Raw genomic sequence first — 13,244 nt, 5'->3', positions numbered from 1 at the left:
TGAACATTTTTTAAGAATGCCTGAAGATAAATAACTATGGAAGATATTCCAACAAACATCAAGAAGGAGGAAATGCATGTGCCTATTATCTTAGGAATGCGACAGTATAACAATCGAAAGATTCGAAGAAGAGGATAGCGTTAAGTAAAAATTATATAGTAATAATTAAGAACGAAAAAATAGCTTGCAATTATATAAAATCTGCTAATATTAATTATATTTTATAATTGTTATATTTTACAATTTAATATTAGGGTATAGGTATTAAGTATTCAAATATTTTGTTGTTATGGAAACTACAATAAAATAATATAAAACATGTTTGTGTGTTATATAGAGGGGAATATATAATTTCATTAATCTACAGAATACTAATTACGTTCAAAAAGATTAAATAAATTATAAAAGATTGAATTATTATTTTGTGGACATTTAAAATCGTTAATTATTACAGATAACAAAAAGTTCTTGAGGTTATTGAAAGAGAGAGCAAAAGTAAATAAAGAGCAAGCCAGATGACATATAATACATATATCATCAAAAGAGTTTTGAAGTCTTTTACATGATACTTCTTTTACTTAATATTATAATTTTTTGCAAGCATTATCTTATCATAAAAAATAAACTGCATTGTATTCATTTACAATTAATAGAATGTAAATATCCTATAAAGTAAACACTGAAACTTTTATTTTTTATTTTATTAGTTTAAAATTTTATTTTTATTCAATTTTAATAGAATAATAAGAATTTTACAATTAAATGACATCAAACAGGATAAATCGAATGTATTTTATTGTTAAATATGTAATAAAAAATTTTTATTATTAGACTAAATTATAAATTATTATTTACGTCGCGTTTAATGTCATTTTAAATCGCAAAAATCTCACTAATTCTTTAAAATTAAATAAAAATAACTTTTTTTAAATTAAATAAAAATAAAATTTCAAACCAATAAAATAAAAAATAAAGGTTTCAGTTTATATTTTATAGGATATTTACATTCTCGTGAGTTATTAATGGATAGAAGAAGCAAGAAAATCGATTGTAAGCGACTTCGAAATTTTTCGATGATAGATCAAGTGCTTTGCGAAAATATTAAAAATTTGTACTATACATCGGAAAGAAAGGAGAGAGAGAGAGAAAGATCACAAAACTTATTTATATTGGAAATTTATTTAATATACATAAGCGTATTGTGTTCTTCGTATTATTACAGTTTTTGTATCATAAGAAAGAGAAAATAAAATTAAAGTTGAATACTGAATGTGCTCTAAAGTAAATCTCATCTAAATAAATAAATGCATAAATGTGCGCCCCACATTCCTCATGCACAAAATACATAATATTAATTTTTATGTATTATTATTTTTAGATTTTTATTTTTTTAAATTCTCTAGATGCACTTTTCATTTCTTCTCTCTTTCTTTCCAACTACTAAATATAGATTTATCATTTTTAATATAGATCTGTCATTTTTAGTGTACATTATTGCAGTAAGTGGAATAAAGAGCAAATCTTTTGGCACATTTAAAATGTACAGGAAAGTTTTATCTGATGCGTTCAATAGAAATATCTGAAAAAAATGCATACGTCTTTTTAATCTTAGTCTTTCTAAATAAAAATTAGAATAATAAATTTACAAAATAATTTGCTTTAATATATTTTTATTGCAAACATATGAAGCAAAATTCTCAAGGTGCATCACTATGAAAACATCGATAGAATAAAAAATAGATTGCATACAAAAAAATTAAAATATTTACATTAGTCAATACAAAGTTGGATCGCGAGTTCAACTTTTACGTGCGACGGAAATTATATATCTATTCTTTCGAAAAAGCGGAAGTCTAATGATTGGCTATTGCGTCAGCTTCCACCGCGCAGAACGCATTGCCGCGTCCTGTGTGCAGAATCCCAATAAAATGTTTCCGCATGATAAAACATTGTATTTGTTATTTTTGGTACAATTAAAACGATTAATAATGTCATCGTTTTTTTATCTATGGATCTATGGATCTATTTGATCATAAGGAAAATTTGTGGCTAATTATTTTTAAAAGTACGTGACAGTACTAATACTAGTGTAAATGATAGCGTGATCGCAGTTAAAATACGAAAAACGATTTAACTCTACTCTCTAATCAACGATTTAAATCTGGAAAACTCTATATACATATGGAATATAATTATACGAGAATCATTAGAATTATTAGGAAATATGAATAAAAACATGAAAAAAAATCTTTATTAACTCATTCAATATATTTACTTCAACAAAGACAGTTTAAGTGCAATAAGTTCTATAATTTCATAGTTTAATATATTTTATAATAAACAAAAGAAATACATATATATCTTTCATTTTTTTTTAACCTGGAAAAGCTACATTTGACATGTATAAATTGAATTTCATCTCAATTCAATTCATTTAAAAATTTATATTACATGTCTAAATAATGAGCTGTTATTTTATATGCTTTGCTTAATATTAAATATTAAATATTAAAGCATTCTCTCTCTTTAAGAATTGTCAAGATAAATTGTACAACATTGAAAGCAATTTTCTACAATCTACATTAAGATAATTACGTAATGTCAATAGCATTATAATGTATGAAATATACATCTATATGAAGGAACATTTTCTTCATACATGAAATTTGTTAAATATCATACATGAATTTTGTTAAATATCAGTAATTATATATAACTATGTAATTATATATGAGTAAGCAATAATTTTACAGATAATTATAATTGATGACTGATATTCCAAATCTCTGCAAGAATTACTTGTAAATTTATATAAAAATATCGATGTCGACAGAGGCTCAAATAAATTTTACAATAACACTAGGTATAACGATTCATGTGGATGGCATGTTTTTCAGCATGATATGTCTTAGATATTTGGCTAAGCACAGGTGAAACTTCAGGGTCATTAATCCAAACATTTGTCGATGCAGGCGTTTCTATCATTGATAAATATGCTGAAATAAATAGTAAAAAGTTTTAAAAGCAATTTAAATTTTTTACATATGCTTATATCTTACCAAGTAACATTTTAGGATTTGTAAGGCTAAGCTGAATGTGAGAATTGCTCATAATTGCTTTATAAATTGGGCCATCAATTTCAAGGCCCTCATCCAAGTCTTGTAAGCTACGTCTTCTTTCACCCAGTAACCATTCACACTATCAAAACAAATTTATTTAAAAATATATGAAGTATGTGCTACAAATTAATTATTCTAACTTACAGCATTAGCCTGATCATTTCCAGTAATTTTCAATGCTCCTATAACATTCTTTTCATCAAAACCCATTTCCACAAGCGACCGCATTGCTCTCTTATTAGGTTTAAATTCCATTTTTTTATATTGTCGAAAACTTTCTAGCAATAAGTCTATAATATGCATTAGATTTTTTTCTTTTTCGTCGTAACCTAAATACATTTTGATATATAATAATTTGAAATATTTACTTTTATTTAATCTAAAATAAATACTTATTTTACCATTTTTAGTTCAAACTATTATTTTTCGAATAATAAGTGTACATTTTTTGATACTTAAATTACCTGTTTCGAAGAGTTCAATGCATGCATCTTTTAATGATTTTTTCTTAGTGCTCACTGAAGAACTAGGACCTGCAATATTTTCTGTATCCATAGATAAAATATCTGTTTCGTCATCATCATCTGTATCATCCTGATGCTCTATTAGCCATTCTAAAGCTTCTGTCATATTCGATCTAGAACAAATATTTTTATAGCATATAATGAAATTATATATAGCATAAATATGAACATTAAAATTATTTTTTTAATGCTGATATTTACTTTCGAAGACGCAATGCTTTAAAAACTTTCTTGTGAGAGTAGCCCATTTCTATAAGAGTTTTTACAACTTTTGGATCATTAGTGGGCTTACATCTGGCTTCTAGTTTTTCTTTAATAATATCATATAATTTTTCAGCATCTGGACTGTGCATTAAAATTTTTGCAGATGCTTGCACAAGAGTTATTAAAATCTTACGAATTTCATTCTGAAACTATAAATAATTATAAAAAGATAAAGTAATATAATAATAATAGTTAATATATGTTTTATAAAGTATAATAATAGTTAATATATGTTTTATAAAGTATATAAAATATATTTACATCTGCAGGACATTCTGTAGATGGCATAGGTTTAGATTTAACATTTTGACTAGATAAATCTCTTGTAGCTTGAGCTATTGCTTCTAGACTTGGACCCTTAAGAGCTTCATCTGAAAGATTTTCTTGTACGATGCTTGATCGAATTTCCACTAATAATAATTCATCTGTAACAATAAATAAATTGTTTATTATAACAAAAACCATAAATCAATAATAAGTGTATACAAATTTAAAATTTATCAAGAAAAAGATCATATGATAGAGTATGTAAAAATATATATAACTTAATAAAAGGTAAAAATACCATATTCATTGATATCCTCATCATCAATATAATTTTCATCTACAAGGTGCTTAAATTTAGATGAATGTACAAGACGATATCGTGAAATGGGTTTAGTCATATCTTGACCATAAAAATGTATTACTGCTATTTTTTTAACATTTTCTACAGTAAAATTTGGCTTTACTGTAACATCCAATATGTTGCCCTCTATGCTACAAAAGTAAATTTAGTATTATTAATAATATACAAAATTATTTCTTGGAATCTTAACACTTAATTATAGAAATTCATAAAAAACCTGATAACATTGACAGAAAAGCTTTCAGGTGAGGTAGGTAATGGTGTAAGCATGGTGTTATTGCTTGCAGGATTGCCTGTGCTGACAGAAGAAAGGGCCAAGGACCGCCTGTCGGCAGTCCTTGAACTTTTTCTGTTATGCCAGGCTTCTGCTATTTGATCACGCATCCATGGGATCATTAAATTTATCTGAAACATACAAAAAAATGTTGTTATAATAGTTGCGATATGATTAAAATTGCAATATAAGTTTTGATATATCTAGTAATCTATATTTAGACAAAATCTATTTTCTATTTATAAAATTATATGTAAATTTTATAATAAATTGCACATGTACACACACACACACACACACATACATACACATCATTACACCCAAATTTGATATTTCACAAGAGGCTCAAAATCTAATATTACTTAAAAATTTATACTAAAAATATATACTCACTTTTTATATTTAAAAACTGTTTACATAAATAATTCAGACTTCAATTTATTATTCAGTGAGAAAAATCGAAAGATACAATAACAGAGGTTACACTGAAAAATATGAAGCATTTTTCGGATAAACTGTCGAGAAGCTGTTAAAGAATCGACAGATGGGCTGTCATCTTTGAATACGACGCATCGAAACAAATTATTTAAAGGAATCTGTTTGCGTCTCTAATTTTTTAACGACATTGTCGCTATCGTTACGTCTCGTTACACATACATACCGACATTGTAACATTGTAACGATTGTAACGAAAAGTTATATATTCAATAGCTTGAAGAAGCGACAGATGTCGGTAAAACATCAAATTTTGTCGTTAGATTATCAAGAGGTACAGAGCTAGTGAAATATAGTGAAATAGTGATTTTATGATTTGGAACTTGGAACAAAATTAGAATGATTAGAAATTGTTTATATGTTATTGTTTATCAATAATATATTAATATAACATAATGTTGATCGTTGAAGTTTGTTTCGAATTTATAAAAAAAATAGTAAAAAATAAAATGTTTCCTATGACGTAAAAGGCGCTTTGCAACAAACCCCGCAGGAAGAGCGTCGCCATGGCAACGGAACGCGCGGAACGCGTGGAATGCGGACTAACGTTTCGCGTTCCGTCATTTCATGCAGCAGCTGCTGATTGTCAGCTGTTCAATATGGAACGATAGCAAAGTGCAGTCACTTGTAGGAGTCGGTCAACGTCAGAGCCAGCCAGCTAACCAGTCAGTTCAGTCGAACCAGTGAGTTCTCGTATTAACGTGTGCAAGAGTGAGTGTGAGCTGAAGGGACAAAGATAAACGAGTGAAAGAAAATAAGGATCGCGCCGTGTAAGCGGCCGTAGAAGAGAAAGAAAGAGAGAGAGAAAGAGAGACAGAAAGAGAGCGTTCGTGTACGCGCGCCACTCGTACGATTTATGCGAGATCTCACGCCAGATCAACCTGGATGTATTAACGCAGGGGCTAAAATACAGCATATCAGGACTAATGAACCTCGCAACAAATCAGGCGTCCGACACGACGTCCGACACGCAGAGTAATGGTCCGTACTTTGTTAACTTCAATCAGGACTGCACGTAAGTTTGTCGCCTTCGTACCTAGCATCTCCGATTAATATACTGGTATCCCACCCCGCAAGAGCATTCCTCGTCCGTCTCTACCTTTTATCGCCTTTAACCTTCGCGAGCCACCACCCGCCGATTCCGTTTCGATCGTTTCGACACGCGTCGTTGACGCGTGTCGCGTTTTTTTTTCTTCCTCGATAATTTTCGCGGTGCAACGCGCATGACTCGCGCTCGCAATCAAGTTGCATGTACGCGTCGCGCGACTTCGCGCTCCATGTTTTCCTCGCGCCAATGTTTTTGTTGTCTGCGTCATATGTCGCTTCCCCTTTCACCGATTAATTGCGCGTTAACGGCAGACAAAGATTCTCTTTATGTTACGTTACATCACGTTCTATTATGCGATAACGCGTTACGTGCGAAGAGATAAAATATTGGTCGCCTATCTGGTCTTTCTACTCACGTCGCTTTATCCAAGGACCTCGCTCCTGATTTCTATCTGATTGCGTATCGTTTGCAATAGCTTTATTTTATACGCGACACTCGCGCGCGACGATTGCAGCGAAAAGATGGAAAAGCAAAGAGCGTTATCGCATAATCGGATCGCGCGAATTTATGTTTTAAATACATTTGTGTCACAGATGTTTAAATAAAAGAGAAAAGATTATCTGCACAGAAAATTATATTTTTGATCAAATACTTATTTTTCAGATCTTTGGCAGTAGGATCAAAGTCAGGATATAAACTTTATTCTATTAGTACTACTGGCAATCTTGAAAAAATATATGAAAATGGTAATAATTTGTTTTTCTATATTCTATATTCTATCAATGTTTGTTTTATCAAAAATTGTATGAATCGAATGTTTTAACATTTCTTAAAAGGAAATTTCTTATTTCCTTCTTTTCTATGTTATTAATTAGCACCTTTTCTTTTTTGAGATGATACAGACTTTGAGGATATATGTATTGTTGAGCGATTATTTAGCAGCAGTCTGGTGGCAATTGTTAGTCTTAAATCCCCTCGTACGCTGACAGTGTGCCACTTTAGAAAAGGAACAGAAATATGCAATTACAGTTACTCAAATACAATTTTGGCTGTGAAACTCAACAGAGCGGTAAGTCATCAAAAATTATGTTTATGTTAGCTAAAAGCTATCACACATACTTGCATTTATATACAAATGTAAAAAGATGTAACTCAAAAATAAGTTTATATTTAGCATATATTGATATGAATCTTTTTATTTTCTTTCTGTATATATAATCATCTATATAATACTTTTTAGATTAAAAAAAAAACATTCTAAAATATAATTTGATATAATATTTTATTATAAAATAAATAAACTGTGATAAGAGAATATAGTGATTAATGTTTTCTCATAACTATGAGTATACAAAAAATAATATAATTGATTTCAGAGATTGGTGGTATGTCTGGAAGAATCATTATATATTCATAATATACGAGATATGAAAGTGCTGCACACAATTCGTGATACTCCACCTAATCTTACAGGCCTTTGTACCCTCTCGCCAAATAGTGACAATTGTTATTTAGCTTATCCAGGTTCGAATACAATTGGAGAAGTGCAAATATTTGATGCAATCCATTTTGTACGTCTTAATTAAATCTGAATGATTTAATGGAAATTTTGATATATTAACACTAGGTATTTAAACAACTTTTTCGTGTGTAGCAAGCCAAAACAATGATACCTGCTCATGATAGTCCATTGGCAGCAATCGCTTTCAGTTCGACTGGCACCAAAGTGGCAACAGCCTCTGAAAAAGGCACTGTGATTAGAGTTTTTGATGTAAGATAAATTTTAAACCTAATCTATATAGCTACATTATTTCTTTAATAATTATTTTCATTTTTACAGGTTCATGAAGGTACAAAGTTATTCGAATTTCGACGTGGGGTGAAAAGATGCGTCACGATAAACAGTCTTTCTTTTAGTATGGATTCTATGTGGCTCTGTTGTTCTAGTAATACGGAAACTGTGCATATATTCAAATTGGAGGAACCAAAGGAAACGTAAATATTGTTGATTGCAATCTCTATCACTTATGAATATCGCTTTGTTATAAAAAAAATATCACTCGCGTTATCATAGGCCAAACAAACAAACTACAGATGAAGCACAAAGCTGGATGGGATATTTGACAAAGGCTGTGACAGCGTCAGCTACATACTTGCCGTCGCAAGTGACTGACGTTTTTACTCAAGGACGTGCTTTCGCAAGCGTTCACTTACCATTTCAAGGATTGAAAAATGTCTGTGCCATCACTGTGTGAGTGTTTGAGAATTCGTATGTTATTTTAAATTTGTACATATATTGTACATTAAATCCTTTATATATATAAATATATAATCATATTATCATATACTTATTCCATTTATGTTTCAGAACACATAAAGTACCAAAACTGTTAGTAGCTAGCGCTGATGGTTACTTGTATGTCTACTCTGTGGATTTAACGGAAAGTGGATGTTGCGCTCTTATAAAACAACATAGGTTTGTAATATTTATTATATTTTCAGTTAAATCAATTCTTGTAAAAACGAGCGATTGTAGCATGCCAATGTTACATAGCAAACTTAAAAGTTTGCAAAACATATATAAAAATTTAAAAACAAAAATTAAGATTTGAAATTATTTTCAACAGGAAGTTTTTTCAATCTGAAATATTTAATGTTTCTTCATTTTTGTTATAACATAATGATTATTTTGTATTTTGTAAAATTTCACTGTAACAGTTATAAATTTCACATTCATAGATTAAAAACTTCATATTTATATTGCAATAATGATAATTGTGATTGATTTTTAATTTTGAAATAAAGGAATAGAAATATTTTATTTGCATCTTTTACAGATTAGATGATAAGGATCGAGATGAGTCAGATTGTGGCGGCTCTGGTTCCGGAGCTGCAGCTACCGCGAATAGTACAAATACAGGTATGAAGAGATACTATTGGACTGTTAGTTTTAGGGCAGATTAATTGAAGCGAGTTGACGATAAAGATACATTACCGACAGTTAATTTAACAAATAAAAGTATAATGCAAAACTTTTCTTTCTCGTATATTCAGTATAAAATGCTTTGAATGTGTATAGAATTTCTTTTATCTATCTTATTTCAAGTTGCAATTTTTTAGTAAATTTTGCAATTATTTACTAACAGAATATATTAAGTATTTCCTTCTTTGTTGAAAAAAGGCATGTCATACATAACACACACATATACAGTTGGTACTGGCAGATATATGAATATCTTGTGTTATAAAACTATTAATAAATGTATTAGAATGTATACACAATACAACTTATTGAACATAAAAAAGGAATTATTTCTTTCAAAAAGCAATTAAAAATAATTTATTAACAGCAACAATTCAATAAAAATGTATATATCTGCACTTTTTTTCAAACAATATTTAATAGTAGTATAAGAATTAAATAACATATAATGAAATTTTATTAATGTAGATATTTTTCCAAAAGCTATTTCCGTTGTAATTTTGCTATATATTTTATTGTGTAAGACAATTTGCTACTTTATGTATTTTTAGATAGATTCTGCTGTAGTATTTTTATTAAAATTGGTTCAGTAGTAATAAAACGCTTATATCGTTAGCTATGTACCATATGTGTATTTTTGTGCGTATGTATGCGTGTGCGCGAACTACGCGTTCCGGATATCTTTACTCTTTTTTTTTTATTTTATTTTTTTTTTTTTTTTAATAATTTGCTTCATACATATCTTCTTTTTTTCGCTTTTTTAGCCCCTTTATAAATGAAATAAGCCAGACTTCTTCTGGGGCTCAGGGGAGGGGGGACGGGGACCCCGATAGTTGATCTTACTCTTGATGTAATTTTTTTCTTTTTAATATCCACCGAAGCCTGCATAAATAGCTACGCGGGTGTGTTGCGTGGCCGCTCGCCAGACTCCATGTCAGGTACTGGTATGTCCTCTATTCTGTCCCTCGATTTTTTTCGCTCTCATTCTCCATACACAAGATACCTAATTCTCCTCTATAGCTTTTCTTTTTTTCTATATGCCTTACTACTAGCGTTCGCGCATTACTTATATATGTACACGCAGCAAACAGAAGAATGAGAGCAATGCTGAGTAATGTGCCTTTTCACACGGTCTATATCTTTTTGTTAATATAAACAATTTACATATATATCGCATTATATGTATGAATGATAGTACAAATCTACGCTTATTAATTCTACAGACTGATCAAGTTAAAAAAATGTATATATATGTATATGATCATATATGTGCACTGGATATGCATGTCGGCACTAATCTATTTTCTCGGGATAAACTACTATGCACGTATACAATTTGTTTAATGGTTAGAAAATATATAACAATTATTGCATATTATTGCATCTGTATACTATTAGGAAAGATCTTGAAAATTTCTATAAGTAGTTTATTTTTTAAAAGAAACTACTTTATAGACATCCTATTATTATAATAATTAACAATTGTATGTAGTGACTACTAACATATGATTACTAAGACTATGTGATATTAATATTCTTCATTATGGCAGCAGGTAATAACGATGTGTATATATATATATTTCTAAGAACAACTTTACTTGTATCAATCAAAGAATGTATAACGTATTTCCGTTAATAGTATTGTTTCTATATGTTAAGTTCAGTAATTGTAAGATATAAAAGAAAATAGAAAATATCTTTTTTCTCTTTTTTTCTTTTATCTTAATATTACAAAATCGAAAAATGCAGGTTTTAAAAAATGTAATAATAATATAGTTTTATTGTTTAATTTCTTTTAATTTTGTTAATATTGCTTTATATTTTTATATTTTTGTTTACTATTGTACATGTAAAAAAACACTCATGCATTGTCACGAGTACCTTTTGCAAAAGACAAAGTAGTATGTCATGTATGCATATACAAATATCTAGAACAATTGTTACATAACTGATAATCATGTATATTAGAAATTTTACCTAATATCTTGTATATTACACACAACAATGGTGTATAATATTAAATTAAATGCCTGTGTCATTTATATTATTTAATTCATTCAAAATTTTTTTTTTTTTTTTTTAAAAAGCCATCATTATCATAAGTGAATTCACTAGTGAATGTATTTCACGGCAATGTGACGTAGACAATGGTCAATGAAATATTTATTATTTGCACTCAGATAACAAACATATTCTGTATTGGTAAATTCATAGAATACTTACATTCTAATTCTGAAACCGAAAATTTTGAGGACTAAATTTGCACTAAATAGGATCAATCAGGAATATATATATATATATCTGAATGCATAAAATATATCATGTATCATTGAACGCTAATCGTCTGTATACATCTTTATCGTTATATCCGCTCCGAAATAATGATGAAGAAACTTTATAATTTGAATATAAATGTGTGGATTTGTAGAGTCTGAGAAGTATCAGGAGATGATAGCAGCGACAGAAAGTCCACCGAAAGGCGGCGGCCCGTTCCGTCTGGATGACGATACTGAATTTCCACCTGTTACGCAAAGGACAGACTGAGCGTAATACACACATACGCAATTAAGGCATATCAAAAGCTCAAGACAAACGGAGATATGAAAACCGTGTAAAAGAGCAACGATCGTGACGAGCGAAAGGACAAAAAAGAGGGCATAAAAGGATGTCCAGTATTTACACAGATGGCCGTATATCCAGTACTCCAAGTTCAGTAGAACTAAATTTGTAGGCGATATTACCGAGAATGTTACATATCTACAATATGCATTAAAAATTTAAATGAGATGCATCAACGCAAACTCGAAAAAATCGATTTTTTTAATATAATAGTTTAGAAAAATCGATCCGTATTGCAGGAGAAGAGGGGAAATGCCTTTTGAAGTAACACTCTCGGTCATATTACTGAGTTATCGGATTAAAATTTCATCATTAAACAAGTATCGTATTTGCCCAAACGAATGCAATATCATGCGAAGAATATAGTAATCCAATGATAGCGATTTTAAAGCATTTGTTATAGGAATTATGGGGCAAAAAATCTTTTACACAGAATTATATACAGCAAGAGTCGCATTTGTGTGCCAGTAAAGTTATTTTTACAATTCTATATAGATATTTGTACAGAGAGAGAAAAGTACGTTTTTATATAATCTAAAGGTTACTTCGATCAAACTCCTTTCTCTCTTTCTAAAATGTATTTAATTTGTCATCTTGACAATTTAGACTGAGTTAGTTATCAACGATTAAATTAATCGGAGTTCGGTCGAAGAAGCTCTAACATGCTAAGAATAATATACAATTTCAAAACTTTACTCCGACGCACAATTTAGCGATAAATAATATGACTGTGCATGAATCAGCGTAAATTGTTTTGCATTAATTTCAATAAATGTCATGTCTATTAAACAGATCGAAAAATGAAAACTGCGATCTATTCAAATCAATATATGAAAATATTTATCGAAATAATTAATATAAGCGAATGGGCCTTATTTAAAAAGACTTTTTTTTTACAATCCGTAATAACGGTTAGTGACAAGTTGAGTTCATTCCAATGCCGACATATCTATTCGTAATGAGATATATATTAATAAATAAATAAATTCGTAAATGAATTTTTATCCTGTTATATTTATCATATATTTATATATAAAAATTATATTTAAAAATAAAATTCAATTTTTGCTTTTTACATCACATAAAATGATCAAACGAATTTTCGCTAAATTTAGAACACGTTTGAGTATTAAATATATTTTACTTTTACTTTATTATATTTTTCATTGGATTACTATATTTTTTTATGACAAGATCATTGATCTTCTGTGTTCAATAAAGAAAGCTCACCTTTTTTTTTCAAGTAAAAATGTAAAAATTATAAATAAAACTGGAAAATTATCGAAAAAC

At 29.2% G+C, this 13,244-nt stretch overlaps 2 protein-coding genes across 7 annotated transcripts; one reads left to right on the top strand and one right to left on the bottom strand.

Moving 5' to 3' along the window:
* Nucleotides 1-2,728: 2,728 nt before the first annotated feature.
* Nucleotides 2,729-6,918, bottom strand: LOC105254479 (ubiquitin-associated domain-containing protein 1). Of its 2 annotated transcripts, none has more exons than XM_011263172.3 (9): nucleotides 6,768-6,918; nucleotides 4,753-4,940; nucleotides 4,473-4,666; nucleotides 4,169-4,332; nucleotides 3,845-4,056; nucleotides 3,584-3,756; nucleotides 3,264-3,448; nucleotides 3,060-3,198; nucleotides 2,729-2,996 (listed from the first exon to the last, which is right to left on the bottom strand). In XM_011263172.3, exons 2-9 carry the CDS (start codon nucleotides 4,929-4,931, stop codon nucleotides 2,860-2,862), a joined length of 1,383 nt encoding a protein of 460 aa, XP_011261474.1. In that variant the 5' UTR covers nucleotides 4,932-4,940; nucleotides 6,768-6,918; the 3' UTR covers nucleotides 2,729-2,859. The 2 variants fall into 2 exon arrangements, with proteins under 2 accessions (XP_011261474.1, XP_011261473.1); XM_011263171.3 differs by lacking the exon at nucleotides 6,768-6,918 and adding an exon at nucleotides 5,203-5,521.
* LOC105254477 (WD repeat domain phosphoinositide-interacting protein 2) lies at nucleotides 5,779-11,893 on the top strand. 5 transcript variants are annotated; one of them, XM_011263167.3, is made up of 11 exons: nucleotides 5,785-6,319; nucleotides 7,016-7,098; nucleotides 7,246-7,421; nucleotides 7,729-7,923; nucleotides 8,007-8,123; nucleotides 8,193-8,347; nucleotides 8,427-8,603; nucleotides 8,721-8,828; nucleotides 9,190-9,272; nucleotides 10,217-10,273; nucleotides 11,764-11,893. In XM_011263167.3, the coding sequence occupies exons 1-11, from the start codon at nucleotides 6,231-6,233 to the stop codon at nucleotides 11,877-11,879; spliced, it is 1,356 nt and encodes a 451-aa protein (XP_011261469.1). In that variant the 5' UTR covers nucleotides 5,785-6,230; the 3' UTR covers nucleotides 11,880-11,893. The 5 variants fall into 5 exon arrangements, with proteins under 5 accessions (XP_019884083.1, XP_019884082.1, XP_011261469.1 ...); XM_011263166.3 differs by having other exon boundaries at nucleotides 10,217-10,279; XM_020028524.2 differs by lacking the exon at nucleotides 11,764-11,893 and having other exon boundaries at nucleotides 5,779-6,319; nucleotides 7,255-7,421; nucleotides 10,217-10,784.
* The last annotated feature ends 1,351 nt before the right edge of the window (nucleotides 11,894-13,244 follow it).

This window comes from Camponotus floridanus, unplaced genomic scaffold (assembly GCF_003227725.1).
Source record: "Camponotus floridanus strain SB8 unplaced genomic scaffold, Cflo_v7.5 scaffold121, whole genome shotgun sequence".
Lineage (NCBI taxonomy): Eukaryota > Metazoa > Arthropoda > Insecta > Hymenoptera > Formicidae > Camponotus > Camponotus floridanus.
The sequence above is the reverse complement of the archived record's forward strand: the minus strand, read 5'-3'. Positions and strand labels throughout refer to the sequence as shown.